Raw genomic sequence first — 27362 nt, 5'->3', positions numbered from 1 at the left:
AATTAATATATACCATATCCATTACTCCTCCCTTTCATTGATCACTAGCATTTCAATCTACTAAATTTATTTAAACATTTGTTCCCCCTATTATTCATTTATTTTTAATCCATATGTTTTACTCATCTGTCCATAAGGTAGATAAAAGAAGTATCAGACCCAAGGTTTTCACACACAGTCACACTGTGAAAGCTGTATCATTATACAATCACCTTCAAGAAATACGGCTACTGGAACATAGCTCTTCTGCCCATTTTTAAATTGGGTTGTCTTTTTTGCTGTTAAGTCAAATGATTTCTTTATATATTCTGGATGTTAAACCTTTATCAGATTTGTGGTTTCCAAATATTCTCTCCCATTGTGTAGACTGACATTTTACTTTCATGATAAAGTCCTTTGAGGACAGGTTTTTTTATATATATATATACTGTATGGCAGGTTCACATTTCATTATTTTTCCATGTGAGTATCCCGTATAGCACCATTTATTGAATTTTCAGTCTGTTTTTTGTTCGTTTGTTTTGCTTGTTTATCTTTGGGGAAGTGCATGGACTAGGAATCAAACTCGGGTCTTCCTCATGGCAGGTGAGAATTCTACCACTGAACTACCCCTGCACCACCAGGACAGATGTTTTTAATTGTGATAAGATTCATTTATCTATTTTTTCTTTTGTTGCATGTGCCTTGGGTAAATTCTAAGAAACCACTGCCTAACACAAGGCTCTAAAGATGCTTCCCTTTGTTTTCTTCTAAGAGTTTGATAGTTCTGGCTCTTACATTTAGGGCTTTTGAATCAACTCTTATGTTTGGTGTGAGGTAGGAGACCACCTTCATTCTTTTGCAAATGAAGATCCAGTTTTTCCCACATCATTTGCTGAAGAGACTATTCTTTCCTATTTTGCCCCTTTGTTGAAAATCAATTGGCCATAAATATGAGGGTTGATTTCTGAGCTCTTGAGTCCATTCGTTGATATGTCTGTCCATATGCCAAAAGTACCATGCTTTTGATTATTATTTTGAATATTTCCCTATTCTGATAGGGAAGTGTAAATCCTCCAACTTCGTTCTTTTTCAAGATGGCTTTGGCTATTTGGGGCCTCTTACCTTCCCATATAAATTTGATGGTTGGCTTTTCCATTTCTGCAAAGAAGATCATTGGAATTTTGACTAGGATTGCGCTGAAGCTGTAAATCACTTTGGATAGAATTGGCATTTTAACAATGTTTAGTTTTCCAATCCATGAATACAGAATGTTCTTCCATTTATTTAGGTCTTCTTCCATTTCATTTAGCAGTGTTTTATTGTTTTCTGTGTATATCCTCTGATTTATTCCTGGATATTTGATTCTCTTAGTTGCTATTGTAAATGGAATTTTTTTCCTTGATTTCTTCTTCTAATTGTTCTTTGCTAGTGCATAGAAACTACTGATTCTTGAGTGTTGATCTTGACCCCACCACTCTGCTAATTTCATTTATTAGCTCCAGGAGTTTTATTGTGTATTTTTCAGGATTTTCTATGTATAAGATCATGTCATCTTCAATACGTAAAATTTTACGTCTACCTTTCCAATTTGGTTGCCTTTTGTTTCTTTTTCTTGCCTAACTGCCCTCACTAGAACTTCCAGTATAGTGTTTAATAACAGTGGTGACAGTGAGCATCTTTGTCTTGTTCTTGATTCTAGAGGGAAAGCTTTCAGTCCTTTACTATTAAGTAGGATGTTAGCTATGGGTTTTTCAAATATGCCCTTCATCATGTTGAAGAAGTTCCAGTATTTGATTTTAATCAACTCTGTCTCATTAAATCACCTCCCCAAGGCTAAGCACTTTCATACTTGGGTAACACAAGCTTTTGATGTCACAAAATTATTTATTTGATTATCTCTCTGAGTCAGAACATTTTTATTCTTCTGCCAACACAGACTTTATGACGCTGCATAATTACCCACAATGTTTCAAAGAATATTCTTCTTTGCCTTCAAAAACACTGCTTCAAAGCCCTGGTGATGGTAGGGCAGGCAGGCAGATTGGGATGTGCCATTTAACTGTCTTTGGGTGCCTGCTCATCTGTGCTGGCAGGAGGGGGAGGATACCTTTGGGGTATTAGAGCCCCCATAATGAGGGTAGGGGTCAAGAAAGGGTGCCTTTGGAGCAGGCGTGCATCAGAAGAAATCTGTACTCCGCTAGTATAGATTATGGGAGTTAAAGTACTCCCATATTTCTAATCCCCTACGGTGTACATCCTCAGGGGGGTCCCTCAGAGACCTCAACTCAGCAGGATCCTCTTAATCACCCAAATGACCCAGACTTTCCTATTTTTGTTAAGGCCCAACCCCTGCCATGCCTGCAGCTCCTGACTCTCTACCACACTCCCACCTACAACCAAACCCAGCCTCTCCCACCTTGTGTTTCTTCTCCCACTGGCCCCACCCCATGATAAAGTCACACTAGCACAGGACCTGGCACAACAAAACGTATCAAACTAATTCTTCCCTGGTTTCCCTGCCACTTGTCTCACATCCATCCTATGCCCAGCAGTGTCTTCCTAAACCCAGCTTGAATCATGTTACCCCCTGCTCAGAAACCACCAGGGACTAGTGCCATTCCTCCCAGATCTGACTTCATCTGGTTCACAATGAACAAAATAGCAGTTTATCCCATGTTAGTTGAATAACAAAAGGGTAAGAAAGTGGACTTTTCAATAGAGTGCCTGGTTCAAATCCCTCTCCCACCACTTATTAGATAGGGCCCTGGATAAGTTGCATAGCCTCTCTGTGCCTCAGTTTCTTCATCTGTAAAATGAGGATAATATTCTCAGATATGACAACAAAAACATTAGCAAGAAAAGAAACAATAGATACATTTGATTTCATCATAATTAAAAACTTTTTGACTTTGAAGGAAAATTATCAAGAAAGTGAAAAGACGACCTACAGAATAGGAGAAAACAGTTTCAAACCATATATTGGGTAAGGATTTAATATCCAGAATATATTTTTAAATGTTTGCAACTCAACATGAAAAAACAGACGATCCAACTGAAAAATGGGCAAAGGACTTAGAGACATTTCTCTTGGCCAAGACTAGTGGCCAATAAGCACATAAAAAGATGCTCAATATCATGAACCATTAGAGAAATGAAAATTAAAACCACAATGAGATATCACTTCAGACCCATAAGGATGGCTATTATTTAAAAAACAGAAAATACCAAGTGTTGGAGAAAATGCAGAGAAATTTAAAGTGAAATGGTGTAGCCACTGTGGAAACCAACACGGTGCTAAATACAGAATTTAAAAGTAAATATAGAATAGCTTTTACAATGTGACTGTGTGATTGTGATAACCTTGTGGCTGACAATCCCTTTATCCAGGGTATGGACGGATGAGTGAAAAAATAAGGACAATAAATAAATAAATGGGAGGGGATAAAGGTTAAAAAAAATGGGTAGATTACAAAACTAGAGGTCAATGAGAGAGAGGGGTACGGGATGTATGGGTTTTTCTTTTTACATCTTTTTCAGGAGTGATGCAAATGTTCTAAAAATGATCACTATTATGAACACACAACTATGTGATGGTATTGTGAGCCACTAACTATATACTTTGGGTGGGCTGTATGTGCATGAAGATAGCTCAATAAAAATATACATATTTTTAAAAGGAACTATAGGGTGGGCAGTTTGGGCCCAGGCCAGGTTTTACACGGAGCAGGCCTCTGACTGCTGGCAAGGCCACGTCAGAGTACCCGTGGAGGCAAGGCCCCCTGGTGTCTGTGGAATGAGGTCTGGCCTGGGCTGCACTTTATTTAATCTGGCTTTACTGTAGAAATGTGCTGCCTGAGCAGTGTCAGGTAGGGAACTGCAGAAACTAGTGTTCTCAGGGCTGATTGAGGACACTGGGCACAGGCACACTGTGCCCTGCTAATGTGGTAAACTGTTGAAGGAAATGCTCTCAAGGACGCTGACTCGAGAGCCCGAGGAGACCTGAATAAAGAGCATGCTGACAAGAAATAAACAGCTCCTGAGACAAGGAGCTGGGAACCAAACTTTGTAGCTTTGCAGGCATGACAGATGTTCAAAATAAATCTTGCTTTGACTATACTCCCTAAAAGCAGTTCCCATGTAAAAACGTAATACACACATGGACGTCAGTTTATTCGGGGCTCTTGCTCTTGCAAGTGACGAGCTTGAGTCCCCTGACCCCACTTAACTAACTTCTTATATCTGTCATTTCTTAATCCTGCGAGGCGCCCCTACTTCTCCCCTGTTCCCTAGGGAAATCCTGGCAGTGGGCCACGGTGGCTCAGCAGGCAGAGTTCTTGCCTACCAAGCCGGAGACCTGGTTTCAATTCCCGGTGCCTGCCCATGCAAAAAAATAAATTAAATTAAAAAGCAAGTATATAATTATAGAAAAATTAAATATAGAATTGTCATTTGACCCAGCAATCCCACTTTGAGATATGTACCCAAAGAACATTAAAACAGGGTCACAGACAGATACTTGCACACCAATGTTCATAACAGCATTATTCACAATAGTCAAAAGCTGGATGTGGTACATGCACAAATGGAATATTATCTGGCTGTGAAACTAAAGAAATTATGAGACATGCTGCAGCATGAAAGAACTCTGAAAACCCAAAAGGGGAAAGAGAGAAATGGATAAAATAAACTCTCAGTGGCTGAGAGATTTCAACAGAATCAAGAGGTTATCCTAGAGCTTATTCTTACGCATTATATAGGTATCCTTTTTAGTTCATAGTGTACTGGAGAGGCTGGAGGGAAGTGTAGAGCTGTGTTCCAGTAACCCTGATTCTTGAGGATGACTGTATACGGATACAGCTTTTACAGTGTGATGGTGTGACTGTGAAAATTATGTGTCTGATGCTCCTTTTATCCAGGGTATGAACAGATGAGTAAAAAAATGAATAAAGATTAAAAAAATAAATAAATAATATGGGGAGATAAACGGTAAAAATTGGGTAGATTAAAACACTGTGGTTAGAGGGGGTGCAAAGATGGCGGCTTACAGAGGTTTGGGATTTAATTCATCCTCCAGAGCAGCTACTAAATAGCCAGGAACAGTACAGAACAGCTCCCGGAGCCACATCAGTGACCAGACACACAGCGTATCCCAGTCTAGACCGCCAGACCGGCTGCAAGCCCACCGAGAACCGTGAGTTCCCCAGGCCACGGCGGCCGGCACCCTTCTCCCACAGGCTGCTTCCCAGAGAGGAAAGGAAAGAGATTTCACCAGCAGCAGGGGCTGAACACAACCAAACACCAATTGTGGAATTAATTAACAAGTTCTGACTACTAAAAATAGGCCCCCAGCTCAGGTGAACCTGGTCAAAGTGTAGAGCACTCATTTTTGCCCCGGCACCAAGGGGACAGGGCTGACGGAAAAAGAAAAAACAAAAAAAGAAACAGAGGTTTTTGAATCGCTCTTTGAAAGGGTCTTGGCCCTGAAGGAAAAGAGGGGGTACATAGGATCTGAAGGTACACAAGGCAACATACCAATGTATGCTCTTGATTGGCAAACCCGAGGAACGGGGCTCCTGCTCTGAGAAGAATTTTTCTCTTTCCTTTTTGTGGCTGTGTTTCTACAAAGGCTTGACTGCCTTTGGATATAGCGGCAGGGCTTCTCAGGCTGCAACTGCCCCAGGCATAGGCAGAAACAAGCTTGTCTGAGAGCTTGCCTGGAGCCTGTGCCTTCCCCAGGGAAGGGGTGAAGCCCAGCTTAGGTGGAATTCCTCCCTCAAGGAATTCAGACACCAGGGCTTGGTAATTTGAAGCCATTAAAACCAGCCTACAACCTCTCCTCTGTCTCCACCACGCCCCCTAGCTGGTCCAGATTGGGGTACGCTGTGTGTCTGGTCACTGATGTGGCTCTGGGAGCTGTTCTGTACTGTTCCTGGCTATTTAGTAGCTGCTCTGGAGGATGAACTAAATCCCACGCCCCCAGCAGGGCGAGTCGGCCAAAGTTAAAGCTACCACATCATCTTATGCTGGTGGGACCTGCAGTCAGACAAGCACCACAAAAACAGAGCCCAGAGACTTCACAGGAAAGTCTTTCAACCTGCTGGGTCTCACCCTCAGGGAAAACCGATGCAGGTGACTCTTTCCTCCTGATAGGAGGCCGGTTTGGTCTGGGAAAATCTGGCTGGGGTCTATAATACCTAAGTAGACCCTACTAAGGGTGTGGGGGGGGGGGGGAGGAAGGCACCATACAGGCAGGGCAAGAAACAAGAAAACAAGAACTGAAAAATTCTGCTCTGTTAAACAAAACCTGAGCTAGTGGTCCAGAATAAGCTGAATTGAATGTCAAAGAACAAACAGATAACAAAGTCATCCAGCAAGAAAATCCTAGGTAAAAGAAGTGAAAGCAATCTCCAGAATAAACTAATTGAGGTAATTAAATGCCTAGATGCCAGCAAAAAAATAACGAATCACACTAGGACAACTGAAAATATGGCCCAGTCAAAGGAACAAACCAACAATTCAAATGAGATACAGGAGTTGAAACAATTAATTCAGAATGTTTGAACAGACATGGAAAACCTCATCAAAATCAAATCAATGAACTGAAGGAGGATATAAAGAAGGCAAGGAATGAACAAAAAGAAGAAATCGAAAGTCTGAAAAAACAAATCACAGAACTTATGGGAATGAAAGGCACAGTAGAAGAGATAAAAAAAAACAATGGAAACATACAATGTCAGATTTCATGAGGTAGAAGATAGGATTAGTGAACTGGAGGACAGAACATCTGAAATCCAACAAGCAAAAGAAAATACAGGGAAAAGAATGGAAAAATATGAGCAGGGACTCAGGAAATCGAATGACAACATGAAACACATGAATATACATGTTGTGGGTGTTCCAGAAGGAGAAGAGAAGGGAAAAGGAGGAGAAAACCTAATGGAGGAAATTACCATTGAAAATTTCCCAACTCCTATAAAAGACTTAAAATTACAGATCCAAGAAGTGCAGCATACTCCAAACTGAATAGATTCAAATAAATGTTCTCCAAGACACTTACTAATCAGAATGTCAGAGGTCAAAGAGAAAGAGAGAATTTTGAAAGCAGCAAGAGAAAAGCAATCCATCACATACAAGAGAAGCCCAATATGACTATGCGTAGATTTCTCAGCAGAAACCATGGAGGCGAGAAGACAGTGGGATGATATATTTAAATTACTAAAAGAGAAAACCAGCCAACCAAGAATTCTATATCCAGCAAAACTGCCCTTCAAAAATTAGGGAGAAATTAAAACATTTTCAGACAAAAAATCACTGAGAGAATTTGTGACCAAGAGACCGGCTCTGCAAGAAATACTAAAGGGAGCACTAAAGGCAGATACGAAAAGACAGGAGAGATAGGTGTGGAGAAGAGGGTGGAAATGAAGACTATCACTAAAGATAAAATGAAGAAAAATTAGGTATGACATATAAAATCCAAAAGGCAAAATGGTAGGAGAAAGTACTACCCATACTGTAATAATACTAAATGTTAACTCCCCAATCAAAAGACATACACTGGAAGAATGGATTAAAAAAACAGGACCTATCTATATGCTGTCTACAGGAAACACATCTTAGACCCAAGGATAAACTTAGGTTGAAAGTGAAAGGTTGGGAAAAGATATCTCATGCAAATAATCAGAAAAGAGCAGGATTAGCTATACTAATAACCAACAAATCAGACTTCAAATGTAAAACAGTTAAAAGAGACAAAGAAGGACATTATGTATTAATAAAAGGAACACTTCAACAAGAAGACATAACAATCACAAATATTTATGCACAAAAAAGCCAGAATGCTCCAAAATAGATGAGGCAAACACTGAAAAGAGGAATAGACACATCTACCATAATAGTTGGAGATTTCAATTCTCCACTCTCATCAATGGACAGAACATCTAGAAAGAGGATTAATAAAGAAACAGAGAAATTGAATAATACAATAAATAAGCTAGACTTAATAGACATTTATAGAACATTACACCCCACAACAGCAGGATACACCTTTTTCTCAAGTGCTCATGGATCATTTTCAAGGATAAACCATATGCTCAGTCACAAAGCAAGTCTCCATAAATTTAAAAAGACTGAAATCACACAAAACACTTTCTCAGATCATAAAGGAATGAAGCTGGAAATCAATAATAGGCACAGTGCAAGCAAATTCACAAATATATGGAGGCTCAACAACACACTCTTGAACAACCATTGGGTCGAGGAAGAAATTACAAGAGAAATTAGTAAATATCTTGAGGCAAATGAAAATGAAAACAACATATCAAAATTTATGGACTGCAGCAAAGGCAGTGCTAAGAGGGAAATTTATTGCCCTAAATACCTATATCAAAAAAAAAGAAAGGGCAAAAATCGAGGAATTAATTGTCCGCTAAGAAGAACTAGAGAAAGAATAGCAAACTAATCCCAAAGCAAGCAAAAGGAAAGAAATAATGAAGATCAGAGTAGAAATAAATGAAATTGAGAACGTGAAAACAAGCGAGAAAATCAACAAAACCAGAAGTTGGTTCTATGAGAAAATCAATAAGATCGATGGACCCTTAGCAAGGTTGACAAAATGAAGAAAGATGATGCAAATAAATAAAATCAGATATGGAAGAGGAGACATAACCACTGACGCTGCAGAAATGAAGTAAGTAATGAGAGGATACTATGAACAACTTTATGCTAACAAACTCAACAATGTAGATGAAATGGACAACTTTCTAGAAAGGCATGAACAACAAACATTGACTCGAGAAGAAATAGATGATCTCAACAAGTCAATCACAAGTAAAGAAATTGAATCAGTCATTAAGAAGCTCCCCAAAAAGAAAAGTGCAGGACAAGATGGATTCACATGTGAATTCTACCAAACATTGAAGAAAGAATTAGTACCAATCCTGCTCAAACTCTTCAAAAAAACTGAAGAGGAAGGAAAGCTACCTAACTCACTCTACAAAGCCAACATCACCCTCATACCAAAGCCAAACAAAGATATAACAAAAAAGAAAACTACAGACCAATCTCTCTAATGAATATAGATGCAAAAATTCTCAAGAAAATTCTAGCAAATCGAATCCAGCAGCACATTAAAAGAATTATACACCATGACCAAGTAGGATGCATCCCAGGTATGCAAGGATGGTTCAACATAAGAAATCAATTAATGTAATACATATCAACAAATCAAAGCAGAAATCACATGATCATCTCAATTGATTCAGAGAAGGCATTTGACAAGAGTCAACATCTTTCCTGCTGAAAACACTTCAAAAGATAGGAATACAAGGGAACTTCCTTAAAATGATAGAGGGAATATATGAAAAACCCACAGCTAACATCATCCTCAATGGGGAAAAACTGAAAACTTTCCCCCTAAGATCAGGAACAAGGCAAGGATGTCCACTACCACCACTGTTATTCAACATTGTGTTGGAAGTTCTAGCCAGAGCAATTAGACAAGAAAAAGAAATACAAGGCATCAAAATTGGAAAGGAAGAAGTAAAACTCTCACTGATGGCAGTTGATGTGATACTGTATGTCGAAAACCCCAAAAAATCCACAGCAAAACTACTAGAGCTAATAAATGAGTACAGCAAAGTGGAAGGTTAAAAGATCAACACTCAAAAATCTGTTGTTTCTATACACTAGTAATGAAAAATCTGAGGGGGAAATCAAGAAAAAAATTCCATTAACAACTGCAAACCAAAAGAATAAAATATTTAGGAATAAATTTAACTAAAGAGACAAAAGACCTATACAAAGAAAACTACAAGAAATTATCAAAAGAAATCACAGAAGACCTAAACAGATGGAAGGGCATACCGTGTTCATGGATTGGAAAACTAAATATAGTTAAGATGTCAATCCTACCTAAATTGAATTACAGATTCAATGCAATACCAATTAAAATCCCAACAATTTACTTTTTTGAAATAGAAAACCAATAACCAAATCTATCTGGAAGGGCAGGGTGCCCCGAATAGCTAAAAGTATCCTGAGAAAGAAAAATGAAGTCAGAGATCTCACACTACCTGACTATAAGGCATAGTATGAAGCTACTGTGATCAAAACAGCATGGTACTGGCATAAAGATAGATATATTGACCAATGGAATCGAATAGAGTGTTCAGATATAGACCTTCTCATCTATGGACAACTGAACTTGATAAGATAGTCAAACCAACTCACCTGGGGCACAATAAATCGTGTCTCTTCAATAAATGGTGCCTAGAGAACTGCATATCCATATGCAAAAGAATGAAAGAGGATCCGTATCTCACACCCTATACAAAAATTAACTCAAAATGGATCAGACCTGAACATTAGACCTAAGATCATAAAACTATTAGAAGAAAATGTAGGGAAATATCTTATAAATTTTATAATAGGAGGCAGTTTCCTAGACCTTACACCCAAAGCACAAGCATTGAAGAAAGAAAGAAAGAAATGGGAGCTCCTTAAAATTAAACACTTTTGTGCATCAAAGAACTTCATCAAGAAAGTAAAAAGACAACCTACACAATGGGAGACAATATTTGGAAACGATATATCAGGTAAAGTTCTAGTATCGAGAATATACAAACAGATTGTTCAACTCAACAACAAAAAGACAGACAACTCAATTACAAAATGGGCAAAAGACTTGAACAGACACTTCTCGAAGAGGAAATACAAATGGCCAAACAAAAGGCACATGAAAAGATGCTCAACCTCCCTGGTTATTAGGGAAATGCAAATCAAAATTCCAATGAGATATCATCTCACACCCACCAGAATGGCCATTATCAATAAAACAGAAAACAACAAGTGCTGGAGAGGATGTAGAGAAAGAGGCACACTTACCCATTGTTGGTGGGAATGTCAAATGGTACAACCACTGTAGAAGGCAGTTTGGTGGGTCCTCAAAAAGCTACATATAGAATTGCCATATGACCCGGCAATACCATTGCTAGGTATCTACTCAGCGGATATGAGGGTGTTCTAATTTGCTAGCTGCTGGAATGCAATATACCAGAAATGGACAGCTTTTAAAAGGGGAATTTAATGAGTTGCTAGTTTACAGTTCTAAGGCCAAGAAAATGCCCCAATTAAAACAAGTCTATAGAAATGTCCAATCAAAAGCATCCAGGGAAAGATACCTTGGTTCAAGAAGGCCGATGAAGTTCAGGGTTTCTCTCTCAAGTGAGAAGGCACATGGCGAACACAGTCAGGGCTTCTCTCTCTGCTGGAAGGGCACATGGCGAATACAGCATCATCTGCTAGTGTCTTCTCCTGGCTTCCTGTTTTGTGAAGCTCCCCAGGAGGCGTTTTCCTTCTTCATCTCCAGAGGTCACTGGCTGGTGGACTCTCTGCTTCGTGGTGCTGCAGCATTCTCTGCTCTCTCTGAATCTCTCTGAATCTCTCATTCTCCAAAATGTTTCCTCTTTTATAGGACTTCAGAAACTAATCAAAACCCACTCAAATGGGTGGAGACATGTCATCCCCTAATCCAGTTTAACAACCATTCTTAACTAAATCACATCACCCAGGGAGATGATCTCATTACAGTGTCAAATATATAGTATTGAATAGGGATTATTCTACCTTTAAGAAATGAGATTTATATTAAAACATGGCTTTTCTTAGGGGGCATACTTCCTTTCAAACCAGCATAGAGGGCAAGGACACAAACGGACACTTGCACATCAATGTTTACAGCAGCATTATTTACAATTGTGAAGAGATGGAAACAGCCAAAATATCCATCAACAGACGAGTTGGATAAACAAGCTGTGGTATATACATATGATGGAATATTATGCAGCTTTAAGACAGAATAATGTTATGAAGTATGTAACAACATGGATGGACCTTAAGGACATTATGCTGAGTGAGATTAGCCAGAAACAAAAGGACAAATACCTTATGATCTCACTGATATGACCTGACATTAAAGAATAAACTTGGAGACTTTCATTAGTAACAGAGACCATCATCAGGAGATAGAAATTGGGTAAGATACTGGGTAATTGGAGCTGAAGGGATACTGATTGTGCAACAGGACTGATTGCAAAAACTCAGAAATGGATAGCACAATACTACCTAACTGTAATACAATTACGTTAGAACGCTGAATGAAGCTGAACGCAAGAATGATACAAGGAGGAGGGCTGGGGGCACAAAAGAAATCAGAAAGAAAGACAGATGATAAAGACTGAGATGGTATAATCTAGGAATGCCTAGAGTGTATAATGATAGTGACTAAATGTACAAATTTAAAAATGTTTTTGCATGAGGAAGAACAAAGGAATGCTATTACTACAGGGTGTTAAAAATAGATGGTAATTAATATTTTAAAATTTTAACTTATGTGTCAGACTAAAGCAAAAAATATTTGGTACAAAATTTATATTTCAACTAGTGCATTTCCTTATACAGCTTATGTGGACAGCTCAATTGAATACCATAAGTACATGGAACCTCGAGTAGGGCATAAGGTTTTGTAGGTTTATGCCCCAATAAACCCCAGAGTGATTAAAGTAGTGAGTAAAAAAGTATTTGCAAAGTCCCCTTGGGGGAATGGTGAGAAAGGGGGAAAATTCTAACTCCCCCATGTGGAGAACTCTTGATATTTTCACAAGCAGTGGGGACAACCAAAGGAATAAGCTGAGTCCCCAATCTTGGGGTTTGTTCATATGAAACTTAACCCCACAAAGGATAGGTCAAGCCTACTTAAAATTAGGCCTAAGAGTCACCCCCAAGAGAACCTCTTTTGTTGCTCAGATGTGGCCTCTCTCTCCATCCAACACAACAAGCAAACTCACCACCCTTCCCCTGTCTACACGGGACATGACTCCTAGGGGTGTGGACCTTCCTGGCAACATGGGACAGAAATTCTAGGATTTGGCTGGGACTCAGCATCAAGAGATTGAGAAAACCTTCTTGACCAAAAGAGGGAAGAGCGAAATGAGACAAAATAGCGTCAATGGCTGAAGGATTCCAAACAGAGTCCAGAGGTTATCCTGGAGGTTATTCTTATGCATTAAACAGATATCACCTTGTTAGTCAAGATGTAATGGAGAGGCTGGAGGAAACTGCCTGAAAATGTAGAGCTGTGTTCCAGAAGCCATGTTTCTCGAAGATGATTGTATAATGATACAGCTTTTGCAATGTGACTATGATTGCGAAAACTGTGTGTCTGATGCTCCTTTTATCTACCTTATCAACAGACGAGTAAAACACGCGGACTAAATATAAATAATAGGGGGAACAAATGTCAAAATAAATTTACTAGATTGAAATGCTAGTGATGAATGAAAGGGAGGGGTAAGGGGTATGGTATGTATGAATTTTTTTCTGATTTCTTCTTATTTCTTTTTCTGAATTGAAGCAAATGTTCTAAGAAATGATCATAATGATGAACATACAACTATGTGATGATATTGTGAGTTACTGATTATATATCAAGAATGGCAAGAATGTTTGTGTTTGTATGTTGTTATGTTTAATAAATTAATTAATTTTAAAAATACTGTGGTTCAATGAAAGGGAGGAGTAAAGGGTATGGAATGTATGAGTTCTTTTTTCTTTATTTCTTTTTCTGGAGTGATGCAAATGTTCTAAAAATGATCATGGTGAAGGATACACAACTTTGTGATGATACTGTCAGTCACTGATTGTATAATATGGTTGGACTGTACATGCATGGATATTTCTCAATAAAAATATTTAAAAAAGAAGAAGAACCCTGGAAACATAATGCTGAGTGAAATGAGCAAGACAAGTAAGAACAAAAACTTTATGATGTCACTTATAACAGAGGACTAGAAATGGCAAATTTAGTGGAGACAAAAGGCTTTTCGGAGGTTCCAGGGGGTGGGGATGGGCAAAGGGGAAATGTATGTTTATAAAAACAAAAAGACAACTAGGGGAAAAAAGAAGGTATCTGTCTAATAAGAAAGTTGTGATAATTAGATGAGATAAAGAACCAGCACTTAGTTGTTCCCTACTGTTACCCCTGGGAACCTGAGGGCCCATTCTTCCCTGGGATTCAGACTGAAATCCTGGAAACCAGAGGTATTTAAAAAAAAAAAACCATGGGGATAATAACAGAAGCTCCCTTGTGAGGCTAAGAGATGATTAGATTAGGCTGTTGTGAGGATTAGATGAGATAATCTATATAAAGCAATTGGGATAACTTGGCACATAATGGGTATAAAACAAGTGTGAGCTGTTCTTATTATTCAAAACTAATTCTGACTCCGAGATTTTCACTTCTCAAGCTCTCCTTAGAGCCCCAGTAAGATCGGACTCCACTGTACAAATTACTGAAGGTAAGGCCTGAAGCCAACCTCTGCCTCCTCCTGCCTCAGCTCCCATTATCCCTCCATATCACAGGCAAAGGAGTGCCTGCCATCCCCATCGGAAACCCCCTCCTGCCTGCTGCTGTGCCTCTGCTCACCAGACATCTTCAACTGCAATGCCCTTCCCTGCACCCCCTCCCATGCCTGCAACCCTAAACCTGATTCATCCTTCAACATCCAGTTGAAATGCCACCTCTTCCATGTACCCCTGCTTAGCAAGGATACAAAACTAACATTCTGTGTGTATACGATTCAAGACAGAAACTCAACCTTATTTAGTATTTTTATTATATATTTTATTTTATATTCCGTAAGGATTTTTCAACCATGACACTGGCTCACTATCCAGCAGCCTGTCTCCAAGTCACTTTGCCATCTAGCTCTCTGCCTGGTCACTAAGAAGGGACCACTACCTACCTAGCTTCCTTGGAGACACTTAAGGGTTGGGTTGCTTCGCATATCTGGGTGATTTCCACAGACAGAATGAAAAAGAGGTAGCTGAGGAGAGAAGCCTGAGTAACTGGTATCCATGGGATGAAGCAATTAACTCATTCACCCAACAAAGGAACTGAGAACCTAAGGAACAGGTGGGCTGTGCTTGAGGTTGCTGGCTGCTGACCTCCATTGCTACCCTGCCTGCCTCCAGGAGTCCCAGGTCCCACAGCCCAGTGGGATCAAGGGTGAGGTGGGGCTCATAGCTGCTGAAGCTTCCAAAGCTAGACTTATCCTACCCGCCCAGGGAAGGACATGGCCTGGGAGGCCCTCTGGACTTCCCCATCTCCGGGCAACAGCTGCTCCTGGGGCCAGTTCAGGAGGCGCCAAAACGCAGATGCCTAAAAAGGGCTGACCCCAACTACTCTCCTTTCCATAGGAGGTGTGCTCCCGACCCAGGCCCAGCCTTTCTGCACCTGGGCCGATTTGCCACCCGGGAAGCCGCCTGGCTCTCAGAAAGCTCGACTGCTTTTCCTTTCCAAGCTGGTTATTTGTCTCTGAATAATATCTGCACACACCACCACCATATCTCACCCACATACCCTGCCCTGGGTTGGCATGGCTTGCTGGGCACACAGACACCTGATTACCCACAGGTATGGATTGGTTGCCTCTGAAGTCATAACAGCACCTACAGCCTGCTCTCTCCAGGACCCAAGGGCCAGAAAACAACGTTTAGAAGCACCCTGGGAGTGGGTGGGCCCCTAGGAGTCCGTCTGAGAGAAGGAAGGCTGAACCAGAGACATAAAGTGATTCCCAAGGTTACTGATCAAGTCTGCGGCTGAGCTGAGACTCAAGCCCAACCCTCCTGACTCCCAGGCCAAGGCCACTTCCACCCCCTGCCCAGGCTTCTCCTGATACGGATGTCAGGGTTCACCGGCACCCCTGGCATGTGCTACTTGCCCGCTCTCCCATCCCCTGTGCCACAACCGACCAGCACCTGGGCCAGCCCGCTGGCTACTTTTTGTGGAGGACACTGGACATCAAAGGATGCCCACAGCCCGAGGGTCAGAGGCACATTTCACACTCCCTCCCTCTGCCCTGAGACAGAGTAGGGCCCCTCAGGGACTGAGTTCATCACACAGAAAGGCCGCCCAGGACCATGCAGTGAGTTAACATGGACTACGTGGTACCTCAGTCATGCCAACCCTTTAGCTCTTGGCCCCTATCTCCTTCAAACTCGGTTTTTTATTACCTGGGGTTTGGCGGGAAGACAGCGACAGGCAGCAACAGACAGGCTGGGCGTTGGGGTCAGCTGGGCCTGTGGGACTCACAGTCATCCAAAGTCCAACTCCAGCCTGACCTTCCTGCTCAAAACTCTACAAAGTTGCTGAGTGCTCCCAGCAGGATTGATAATGCAACCCCAAGATTGGAGGCCTGCTCCCTGGAACCTGGGAATGTCCCCTGACATGGGAAAAGGTCTTGGTGGGTGTGATTAAGTTAAAGACCTTGAGATGGGGACATGATCCTGGGTCACCTAGTGGGTCCTACGAGCAATCAGTGTCCTCACAGAAGAGGCAGAGACGTGACACAGACAGGAAAGGGGGAGGCAACGTGAGCATAGACAGAGACTGGAGCGACACAGCCACCAGCCAAGGATGGCTGGCAGGCACAAGGAGCTGAAAGACGCAAGGAACAGGTTCTCCCCTTGAGCCTCCCGAGGGAGCAGAGCTCTGCTGACCCCTGGATTCTGGCTGGTGAGACAGATTTCAGGATTCAGCCTCCAGAACAGTGAGAGAATAAATTTATATTGTTTCAAGTCATCGAGCTTGTGGTAATTTGTTACAGCATGTACTGGATTGAAGCTGTTATGTACCCCAGAAAAGCCAAGTTCTTTTTTTTAATTTTATTTTATTTTATTTTATTTTTTTTATTAATTAAAGAAAAAAAAAGAAATTAACCCAACATTTAGAAATCATTCCATTCTACATATGCAATCAGTAATTCTTAACATCATCACATAGATGCATGATCATCATTTCTTAGTACATCTGCATCGATTTAGGAAAAGAACTAGCAAAACAACAGAAAAAGATACAGAATGTTAATATAGAGAAAAAAAATAAAAATAATAATAATAGTAAAAAAAAAAAGAAAAGGAAAAAGAAGAAAAAAAAGACAAACAGACAAAAAAAAAAAAACCTATAGCTCAGATGCAGCTTCATTCAGTGTTTTAACATGATTACATTACAATTAGGTATTATTGTGCTGTCCATTTTTGAGTTTTTGTATCTAGTCCTGTTGCACAGTCTGTATCCCTTCAGCTCCAATTACCCATTATCTTACCCTGTTTCTAATTCCTGCTGGACTCTGTTACCAATGAAGGCCAAGTTCTTTTAATCCAATCTTGTGGGTGCAGACCTACTGTGGGTAGAAGGACCTTTTGATGAGGTGATTTCCATGAAGATGTGGACCACCCAATTCAAGGGGGGGTCTTAATCCTTTTACTAGAGTCCTTTGTGAGAGTCAGGAGGAAAGAGAGAAAGCCCCTGAAATCAGAACTCAGGAGCAAAGGGCCAGCAGACACCGGCCACATGCCTCCCCACCTGACAGAGGAACCCCAGATGCCATTGGCCTTTCCTCAGAGAAGGCACCCTCTTGTGGATACCTTAATTTGAACATGTGCACGGGCTTAGCACTGTAAATTTGTAACCTAATAAATTCCCATTGAAAAGCCAACCCATTTCTGATACATTGCATTCCAGAAGCTTTAGCGAACTAAAAACACAGCAACAATAGGAAATTAGTACACTGTTGCACAGGATAAAATCCTAAATCCTATGTATATGAATGTCCAGAAAAGGTAAATCTATTAGAAACAAAAAGTAGATTACTAGGTGCTTGGGGCTGGGGATGGAAATACTGAGTGACCACTAATGAGCACAGTTTTCTTTTTGAAGTTATGGAAATGTTCTAAAATTAGATTGTGCTGATGGCTGCACAACTTTGTGACTATGCTGAAAAACACCAAATTATACATGTAAAATGAGTGAATATGTTAATTATATCTCAACAAAGTTATTAAAAACAAATCCAGCCCCATCAAGATGGTGGAATGAGAACTTTCAAGTCTTTGTGTCCCCCACAGAAGCTTTGAACAATCAGCAAGAACTGAAGGAAACATAGTGTTAAAATTGGTGGATCTGGATATATCGGGGGTCGGGGGTGGGTGGGATGTTCTGTTGGAGTTCTCTGTATGGGAGTTGTTTTTTTTGCAACTGTCCAGTAAATTTGAGATCTTTTCAAAATAAAAAGTTAAAAAAAAAGTCTAAAATCCTCACCTCCATGGTTTTCTAGACATCACTTCTCTACTACAGACAAAATATTGCTCTGATCAACCCAAAACCCTCGCCGCCTCCTGTGCTGTCCTCAGCCTCCTCACCTTAGCTCACCTGGACTCCCCGAAAGGGAGGCTCTTTCCCTCCCCTTCGCCTGTCAAAACCCTACCCACAACTCATCCCTCCAGGTTGACTACGCTCCAACGCCACCACATTCACGCGCACTTTTGGATCCCCACCAAAAAAATAACCTCTTCGTCCTGTTTCTTTCATCGCCTTCAACCCGTGGTTATGTGTGTAGTTGTCTGATCAGCCCTGCTGAACCACACACTCGTGACTGCAGCTCCCAGGCACCTACATGTCTGTAACGTAACAGGCTCCACCCATACCCCCAACCCTGTGGCACACCGTGGCCTCATTTCCAACACTTGAATCTCCTTGTCCGAGGGTCTCTGTGGCTGCCAGAGTTTCTTTCCAGACACATAGTAAGTCAGCAGTGCCAGGGAACGAGGTCACCCGGGAGCAGTGCCCAGCCAGAGCCCGCGAAGCTGGAAGATAACTGCGCCAGCAACTCCCCGTGGAGGGATGCCGCAGAGCTGCACATGCTGCGCTGCCTCCTGGAACCACCCCGATCTCCAGGATTCAGCTCCAGGGACCCACAGTGAGTTCCCTTGACAGCACACCATTCACTGGCTAACATTCCCCATCTCATCTTCCTACTCAGCGACTGGTGTTTCCCAGGATTACTTCCCAAATAACCACTTACACTTTTATGCTCTAGGATAAATTCTATGGTATGTAAATTATATCTCAATAAAGCGGTTGCAAAAAAAAAGAAAAAGGAAGTGGAGCCTCAGAAACCTCAACACTGCTCCTGGGACAGTGACCTGGAATAACCCCTTGGGAAAACAGTTTGGTTTCAACTAGCAGAAGTGGAAGACGTACATACCCCATGTCAGTCCCAGGTGTGGCCTCAGGGAAGCACACGCACGCGGTACCATCCATGGCTGCTCATGGCAGCACTGCATGTAGCTGTCCCATGGGTGCACAAACAGGGCCAGAGATCAACAAACCAAGGTCTATCTGTGCAAAGGGATGTTACACAACAACGAAAAGAAAAAACTACAGCTGCAAGCCACAACATGGAGGATTCTCACAGCCATGAAGCTGAGCAATCAATAGAGTCAGAGACTTTATATTTTGAATCCAAGTGTAATGAATATAGTAAACTAAGCTATATTGTTTAGGGGTGTATGCAAAGGTAGCAAAACCATAAAGAAAAGCAAGGAAAAGTTCACTACAATAGTTAGGACTGTAGGTACCTCTGGGGGTGCAGAGACTTCTGGTAAACCTCTATGTCTAGACCTAAGTACTTGTTTTATAAATATTTGCTGAATTGTGTGTATATTGTTTTATATACTTTTCTCTACATTAATTTTTATAGTTTTTTTTTTAATATAAGTACAAAGACTGGACAAAAGCCACTTTGAAAGGAAGGTCAGAAGGTCAGGGAGGCCTCACTTAAGAAGGAATGTTATTTAAGGTGAGCCTTAAAACATGAGAAGGACCCAGCCATGTGAAGAACAGGGAGGTGCATTCCAGGTAAAGTGAACCACGTGTGCAAAGGCCCTGAGGCTGGAAAGGGCTTGGCAATTCAAGGAGCTGAAAGGTCAGTACAGCTGGGATTTAATAAGAGAAGCCCTGAGTGGTTCAAAGTGTGGTAGGAGAAGTGGACCGGTGCCAGGTCAGACCCCTTCTTACAAAACATCTTTTCCATTTGAACTCCAGCCCCAGCCCTGTCCTGGAGGAGCCAACTTCACTAGGCCCTGGCTCAATGTCTTACTGCCCATCTCTTGCTATAGATTTCTCAATCCAGAGCCATTCTGCCCCCGGGGGAAGAGGGGGTGGCATTTGACAATGTCTGGACACATATTTGGTTGTCACAACCGGGGGGAGTGCTACTAGCATCTAGTGGGTAGAGACCAAGGATGATGCTAAACACCCCTGGCCCCATGCACAGGAGAGGCCCCACAACAGAGAATCGTCTGGCCCAAATGCTAATAGTGCTGAGGGTGACAAATCCCGCCCTAGGATGCAGAACCTTTATTTCAAACAACTGCTGAGCACTTACGGGAGAAAAGCCTCTGCTAAAGGGTATGGGGGAAGATGAAGAAAGGCCAGTACTCGGACCCTCAAGACACCCCAGTCCTTTCAGACCTTGTCTAGAGACAGAATTTTAGGCAGAAGGCTTCTAGACAACCCCCTCATGGCATGCCATGTAGGAAGCAGAATTGGGAATGGGCTGCCTCTTCCCAAAGGAGCCCAGAGGGGCTCTACGCTGGGTATTCTGTCCCCTCCCTGCTTGGCAAATGCCCAGCCTGCTTCCTAGCTGGGAGACAGGGAGCCCAGGATGGTAGGGCAGAGGCATCCAGCCTTAGCAGCCAGGCTGAGAGCTGCCCCTGAAGGCCCCAGTGCCTCCTCCGTGCCTCCAAATGGGCTGGGCTTGGCTGCCCCCCAGGACTCCCCAGGCCGGGAGACAGCACAGCAAAACACCCCCCTCACCCCTGGCCCCTGCACTCTTCACCAGTAACTACAGCCAACAAGGCCCCCCAGGTCAAGACTACCTCCCCATCAGGCCAGACAAGAGACTCCCCCCACAGCCCTGGCTGCTCCCCTCCCTCAGTGTGAGTGTGTGCAAATGTGCTGCCTCCTCCACCAGACTGGCACTCCAGGGCATCCTCCAGATGGGGCAAACAGTAGGTACTCAATATGTGCTTGCTGAAAAAGAAGGTGGTGGCAGTTTCTGAACCAAGAAAAGAGATGATTCAGTGAATATATATTGTTTTCCTGAGTACTGAGCAAATCCTTTTTGCTTAAGACAAGGAATCACAAAATCAGAGCCTTCAGAGGGTCAGACAGGAAGGTAAATGCAGAAAGTGATCACTTCCAACTACAGCCAGGGCAGGGCCTGCAGCTCCGCAGCCTTTTACCCATTTGACTGGTGGCAGCGCGCCCCCTGCTGGTGAGCAAGCACAGGAGACACACACTCGGCCAAAGCATGGGTGAGCAGTGAGGTGGGGGTGGAGGAGGGGAGGAGGGGAGGGAGCGTACCCCTTCTCTCATCAGCCTCAGATCAAGGGGAGAGGGGGAGAGGGCTCCCGCTTGATTATTTCCCTGGGAATATCAATATTCACATGTACACAGCCTCTCTCTCTCACACACACAGAAAGCAGAGATCCATACTATGGAATCCATAAAATAAAAAGTAACAAACAACTGCTGTACACGAAGCAGGGATCGACTGCAAATACATCATGTTAAAGCGAGAAAGCCAGACTCAAGAGGCTACATACTGTAGGACTTCATTTGTAAAATATTTCAGAAAAGGCAAATCTATTGGGACAGAAGACAGTTCAGTGGATCCCAGGAACTAGATACAGGGGAGGGTTTGACTCTAAAAGGACAGGAGAATTGGGAGGAGATGAAAACGTTCTGCATCTTGTGGTGGTTTCAGGACTGCTTGCCTTTGTCAAATGTACATAGAACTGTACCTTATATTGATTAAAAAATAATTAAGTTCAAAGCAAGGAAGAATCACCTGGGGGGCTTATTAAAATGTAAATCACCAGCCCCCACTCTCAGAGATCCTGTTTTTCAAAGCTCTGGCATACAGCCCGTGAACACGCACTTTTAACCAGTCCCCAAAGAATTCTGATATAGGTTATGCAGAACCCATCCTTCAGGAAACCATATATGAAAGGAAGGACATTCACCCCCTGGGACTATCCCCACGTTCTCCTTACCATCTGAGACGCCCTAACAATGGTCAGGTAGATTTTGCCATCTGTGGTTCCAAGAAGGCATAAGGTGTATAGCTAGCATATAATATAAATAAGGTATCAGTGGCTGAAGAGTTGAAATAGAGTCAAGAGGCTACTCTGGAGACTATTCTTATAAATGCTTCAGCTCAATATCACTACTTACCATGGTTTGCCAAACCCCAACCAAAACCATTACTGTCAACCCACTGGTACAACTCTGTAGAGGTAGAACCAGATTAATCACAGATCTGTGCCGTATGTAGCAGTTTCTTGCCTACGGCTCTACCTGAGAGTCTACAAAGTTCCATGCGCTATGATTACCTTCCAGAAACCTACAACCTCCAGATGGGTTCCTAAACCAAATAAATCCTGGAATGCAGAGGGGTCAGCCTCTCCAGAACATCAGCTAGTTCCTTCCATCCCCCATCCCTCCCATATTACCAACAGCCCTTTCCAACATGAAAAAGTTAGAATGGGCATAGCCCAAATACCCCTAAAGATTGGGATTGAAAGAGCAGAAAGAGCAAAGGAGAAGGTGGCGTTGTAATAGAGAAGATAGGATTTAACAAATGAGTATGACTGCTGAATCATTATGTTTATATTCCTTTTAGTCTCCAGTGTCTTGGAGCAGCTAGAAGGAAAAACTTAAAATTGTGGAACTGTTACCCATACCAGACTCTGAAATCTGTTCTATAACTAATTCTTGTGATGTACTTTGCAATTTATTGCTTTTTTAATATATATGTCATTTTTTATAATTCAAAAGAAGAAGAAGGCAAGAGGGGAAAAAGCAAGGGCAAGGGTGGGAGGAAGCAAGGAGCTTCGAGTTTGCTCTAGTCTCTGAGTTCTCCTCGGCTGTTCCTACCCCACCTCCTCAACAGGGGCAGCACTGAGCAGGAGGGTGTTTCTGGAAAAGGCAAGAGATACATGCAAACCATAGAGACCCATGATTAATCTGGTTCTACCTCTAAAGAGTTGTACCACTGGACAAATCACTCACACACTGTAAGCCTTAGCTCTGGTATCTACAATGCCGGGATGAAATCCTTTCCTCAGAGACACAGGAACCGTCATCCACTGCTGGTGGGGATGTAAAATGGTGTGTCCTCCTTGGAAAACAGTCTGGCAGTTTCTCAAACATTTAAACACAGAGTTACCATCTGACCTAGTGATTCCACTTCTAGGTATACACCCAAAAGAAATGAAAACATATAGCCACCCAAAAACTTGTACATAAACTGTTCATAGCAGCATTATTCATAATAGCCAAAAAAATGGAAACAACTCAAATGGGATCAACTGATGAACAGATAAATAAAATGTTTTATATCCAGTGGAATAATTATTCAGCCATAAAAAGGAATGAAGTAATGATACATGCTGCAACAGGGATGAACCTTGAAAATATTATGCAAAGTGAAAGAAGCTATTACAAAAGGCCATATATTGCATGATTCCATGAAATATCCAGAATAATCTAGAAACAGAAAGTAGATTAGTGTTTACCTAGGGGGATGGGTAGGTTGGGAGGTGATAGCTAAAAGGAACCTACTCAATTGCTTTATGGGGTAACTGAAAAATTTCAAAACTCTGTGAGTATACTAAAAACCACTGAATTGTATACTCAAATGGATGAGTTATATGGTACATGAATTATATTTCAACAATGTTTTAAAAAGGCTTTTTTATTTCATACTAAGATCTATTGTCAGCAACCAGCTCCCTCCTGCTCCAGAACATTTAGAAACACTTCAAAAATCATTTTGCAACTTAGTTTCCTCATCTGTGAAATGGGGTTACTGAGCGCCACCACCATGTTTTCCCCGGCCAGGGTGAACGGTTTGCAGCGCCTGGCGGAGCAGCTCGGGGCGAGCAAGGCTGGCGCGGGGAGGATCAAGGTGTCTCGGACGGCTGCTGAGCTTCAGCAGCGCTGCGTGCAGAACGCCTGCAAGGACAGCCTGCGGGTTGGGGGGCCAGGCGCGAGCAACCCCTTCCGAGAGCCCAGATCCTGTGCTTTAAAGACTCTGAAAATTGCAGAGAAGCTCACTGAGGAATGCCTTCAAGCACACAGTGAGCGACTGTCTCCAAGATTCAAGAAAACTCTTTTCCTGCGGCCGCGTCCTATAGCCAAAATTCTACAAAAATTGATACGTTTCTGCTCAAATAAGGAAACTGGGTGAAAGAGTGGATCTTTTAAATAATAATGACCAGGTTCTTTTGATAAAGGGCTTTATACTTAAACAAAAATCCTACCACCAAATATACCAAAATACATCTCTTTCATAAGTGAATTATCAGTGTTTCTATACCTGGAATACTATATGTATTTTATTTACTGGATGTTCACATTTTAGAAAGGAAAACATTTTTGTTTTTAAAAATTGAGTATTTGTAATTTGTTGTTCCTAAAATTTTTATACTGTAATAAAATTTATCTCATAAATGTAATTTCTACATGAAGATAAACAACTATGAACCTGAGGGGAAGAATAGGCTTTACTAATCAAATGATGTCTTGACTTTTCTAAATGAGGAGGCAGTTTTATTTTTATCTCTTTTTCTTTGTTCTTTGGGGGGTGGTGCATGGTCTGGGAATCAAACCTGGGTCTCCTGCAAAGGCAAGCATTCTACCACTGAACCACCCGTGCACCCAAGAGAGCTTTATTTTTAAACACTACACGTGGAGCTGTTTCAGCAAACTTTGTTGGGGAAAGATCGGTATTGTATTATGTATGAGGTTGCCCCATCCTGTGCATGAAGCAGATTTGATCTTTGTCGTAAGCTCCTCTATTTTATGATGGTGCTTTAACAAATACTCCATTATTTCATGTCTAATAAATATTTAAAATGTAACCTACATTCAAATGGTTAAACACAAAGTTATGTGAAAATACAGGCTCAAAGAATTCTTAATGTCACAGTGTTTTATTTTGATGATGTGCCTTTCAGTTTGATTGGGACACTTTTTAAAAGGATACTTTATTTGCGTTTGTAATAATCTCTGAAGAGTTTGGAAATAAAATTTCTGCTTACTTTTAAAAAAAAGGGGGGCCCCCCACCTTCTGTCTGCAATCAAAATAAAAGGGACAAATCAGAAACCCAAGCTATCTCCCATGCTGACATTTCCCACCTTGAGAAGGAAGCCCCACAGTGTACTTTCCTGCCCTCTCCTCACCCTAGGTCACTTCTCTCCTGGGGCACCAGGAGTGTGTGTAACCCACACACTTTTCTCTCCTTTCTCTTGAAAACTAGCTGCCTCTGAGAGTGTGGTTTCCTATCCATTGCTGGAAAGCAGAGAGACCTTATTAACGCCAGTGTTCAGTATCAGGAAACAGACACCAGAGATGCAAACCACATTCTCTCGCACCATATTTTGTATTCCTCATTTTACTTCCAAAAAAAAAAGCGGGGGGGGAGGTATCAGTATCACCTCTGTCTTAGGGTGGTTGTGAACACTTGAATGAGTTCTTACAATGAGGCCTGGCATTCCATAAGCACAAGCCCCAGGGACCAAAACCAGAGAGGGATTTAGAAAGCGTGGTGGGCAGGCGATTCCTCCCTGACCTGGGCCAGCGTGGCAGTCTGGACAAGCAGGCGGCTTGTGTTTTAAGGCGAGGTGGAGAACAGAAGCTGAGACCCTTGCAGAGAGCTGGGACTTCGAGGACTCCCTCAATGAAAAGGTGAACTAGGAAAAAAATCCACTTTTTGATCCTAAGAAAGCTCTCTGGTCTTGGCCTGTACACTGGATCAAAAGAAAACAAAAATCTCCCCTGGGATTCTGAAATCATGGTTAACAAGTACAGGGTTAGTACTTGGGTTTGGGGTTTAAGTATCCACTTCCCTTAAGGTCAGAAGCCCCAAGGGCTGAAAAATTAGCCGAGGTCTAGGCTGGTCATGGGCAGGACAGCATCGGGCAGATCTGAGGGGAAAAACACAACCACCTCTGGACGCATACCCCTCCTCCAGAAATAAACCAAGGGTCTGCGATGACAAAATCCACCCAGAACGAGCTGCCAAGAGCAAGAGTCAACAGAAACAACAGGCTTGGACCCCTAAGAGCTCCCTGTTACAGAAGCAGTAGTAAAGATTACAAAGCAAGTTTACTCAAATGATTAAAGAAATAAAAAAAAAAGAGTTGAAAAACTAAGGTGGGAACAAAATATTCTTCTTTTAAATCAGATTTTTAAAAGAATAAACTAGAACTTTTGGAAACAAAAAAATATCATCTTAAAATTTTAAATCTGACAGATGGAAAATAAGTCAGGCACAGAAAAATGGATTGTTTGATTCTATGCATATTAAATATACAGAAAAAGCAAATACATAGAAACAGCCAGGGGCTAGTGAAAGGGAGGAACAGTGAATTTTTGCTTAATAGGCACAGGCTTTCTGTTTGGGAGGGTGAAAAAGCTTCGGTAATGATTGGTAGTTATGTTAGCAAAACTTTGTAAATATAATTACTTTTTTTTTTTCACATGGGCAAGCACCAGGAATCAAACCCGGGTCTCCAGTATGACAGGCAAGAAATCTGCCACTGAACCACCATCGCACCACCTGTAAATATAATTAATTCACTGAATCATACACTTAGAAATGGATAAAACTGGAAATTTTATGTTATATATGTTACCATCATAATAATTAAAAAAAAAATAGACAACAGGAAAGGTTAAAAATAAAAAAGGAATTTCATGGAAGGGTTAAACAACAGATTAAACATAAATGAAGAAGCAAATAGGGAGATGGAGGACCAATCTGAGGGAATTTCTCAGAATGCAGCACAGGGAGATCAAAAGAAAATACAGAGATGCAACGGAGACACAGAACTAAAGGCCTAAGAGAAATTCTGGCAAGGGGGACTGGAGGGAAGGGGGAGAGCACCATGCCAGGACCTAAGGGCTCCAGATTTCCCAGAAATGAGCACAGTTAGGATGCCCTGAGTCTGGAAGCACAAGAGGTTCCAAGTGTGTGGCCCAACAACCAGAGGCCCCTCGCTCCCCGTCCACCTGGCCTCCCCTTCCCATTCCGGCCAGCTCCTCTATCCCCAGGCAGGCCTCCTTCCCTGGTCTCCAGACCTTTCCAAATCCTGTTCCTCTGCAGCAAAGCGCACTGCCGAAGTCATCCCCAAAGCAAGCAACAGACCCGGGAGGCCCCCTAGAGAGAAGGCAGACAGATGCAGAGGGTAGAGAGGCCGGGGAGGGAAGGGGAGGGGAGGTCAGACAGATAGTTCAGGGGTGTGAGAACCCAGGGACGCCCACATGGGCCTGAGGAGGCCTTTACAATGAGCAACAGCTAACTTGGGGAGAAAGGGACAGGTCAGAGAAGGAAGCTTGGTTCAAGGAGGGGAGAATGGAAATGATACAGTGGTGCGGTATCCCCAGCTCTGCAGGCTCACAGACGAGCCCAGA

The 27362-nt window shown here is 42.1% G+C and overlaps 1 protein-coding gene across 4 annotated transcripts in view; it reads right to left on the bottom strand.

The window, feature by feature from the left end:
• Positions 1 to 27362, bottom strand: part of LRRC20 (leucine rich repeat containing 20) — a 122281-nt gene that overhangs the window by 85619 nt on the left and 9300 nt on the right. The window contains exon 1 of one of the 4 annotated variants that reach the window (XM_077125026.1): positions 19083 to 19327. The exons of the other annotated variants lie outside the window; for them this stretch is intronic. Within the exon in view, the coding sequence (XP_076981141.1) occupies positions 19083 to 19161 (79 nt within the window). The 5' untranslated portion in view covers positions 19162 to 19327. Of the gene's footprint in view, positions 1 to 19082; positions 19328 to 27362 lie in introns of those variants that run through there. 4 annotated transcript variants of the gene reach the window in all.

Source organism: Tamandua tetradactyla, chromosome 13 (assembly GCF_023851605.1).
Source record: "Tamandua tetradactyla isolate mTamTet1 chromosome 13, mTamTet1.pri, whole genome shotgun sequence".
NCBI lineage: Eukaryota > Metazoa > Chordata > Mammalia > Pilosa > Myrmecophagidae > Tamandua > Tamandua tetradactyla.
This window is presented reverse-complemented; position numbering and strand designations above follow the sequence as displayed.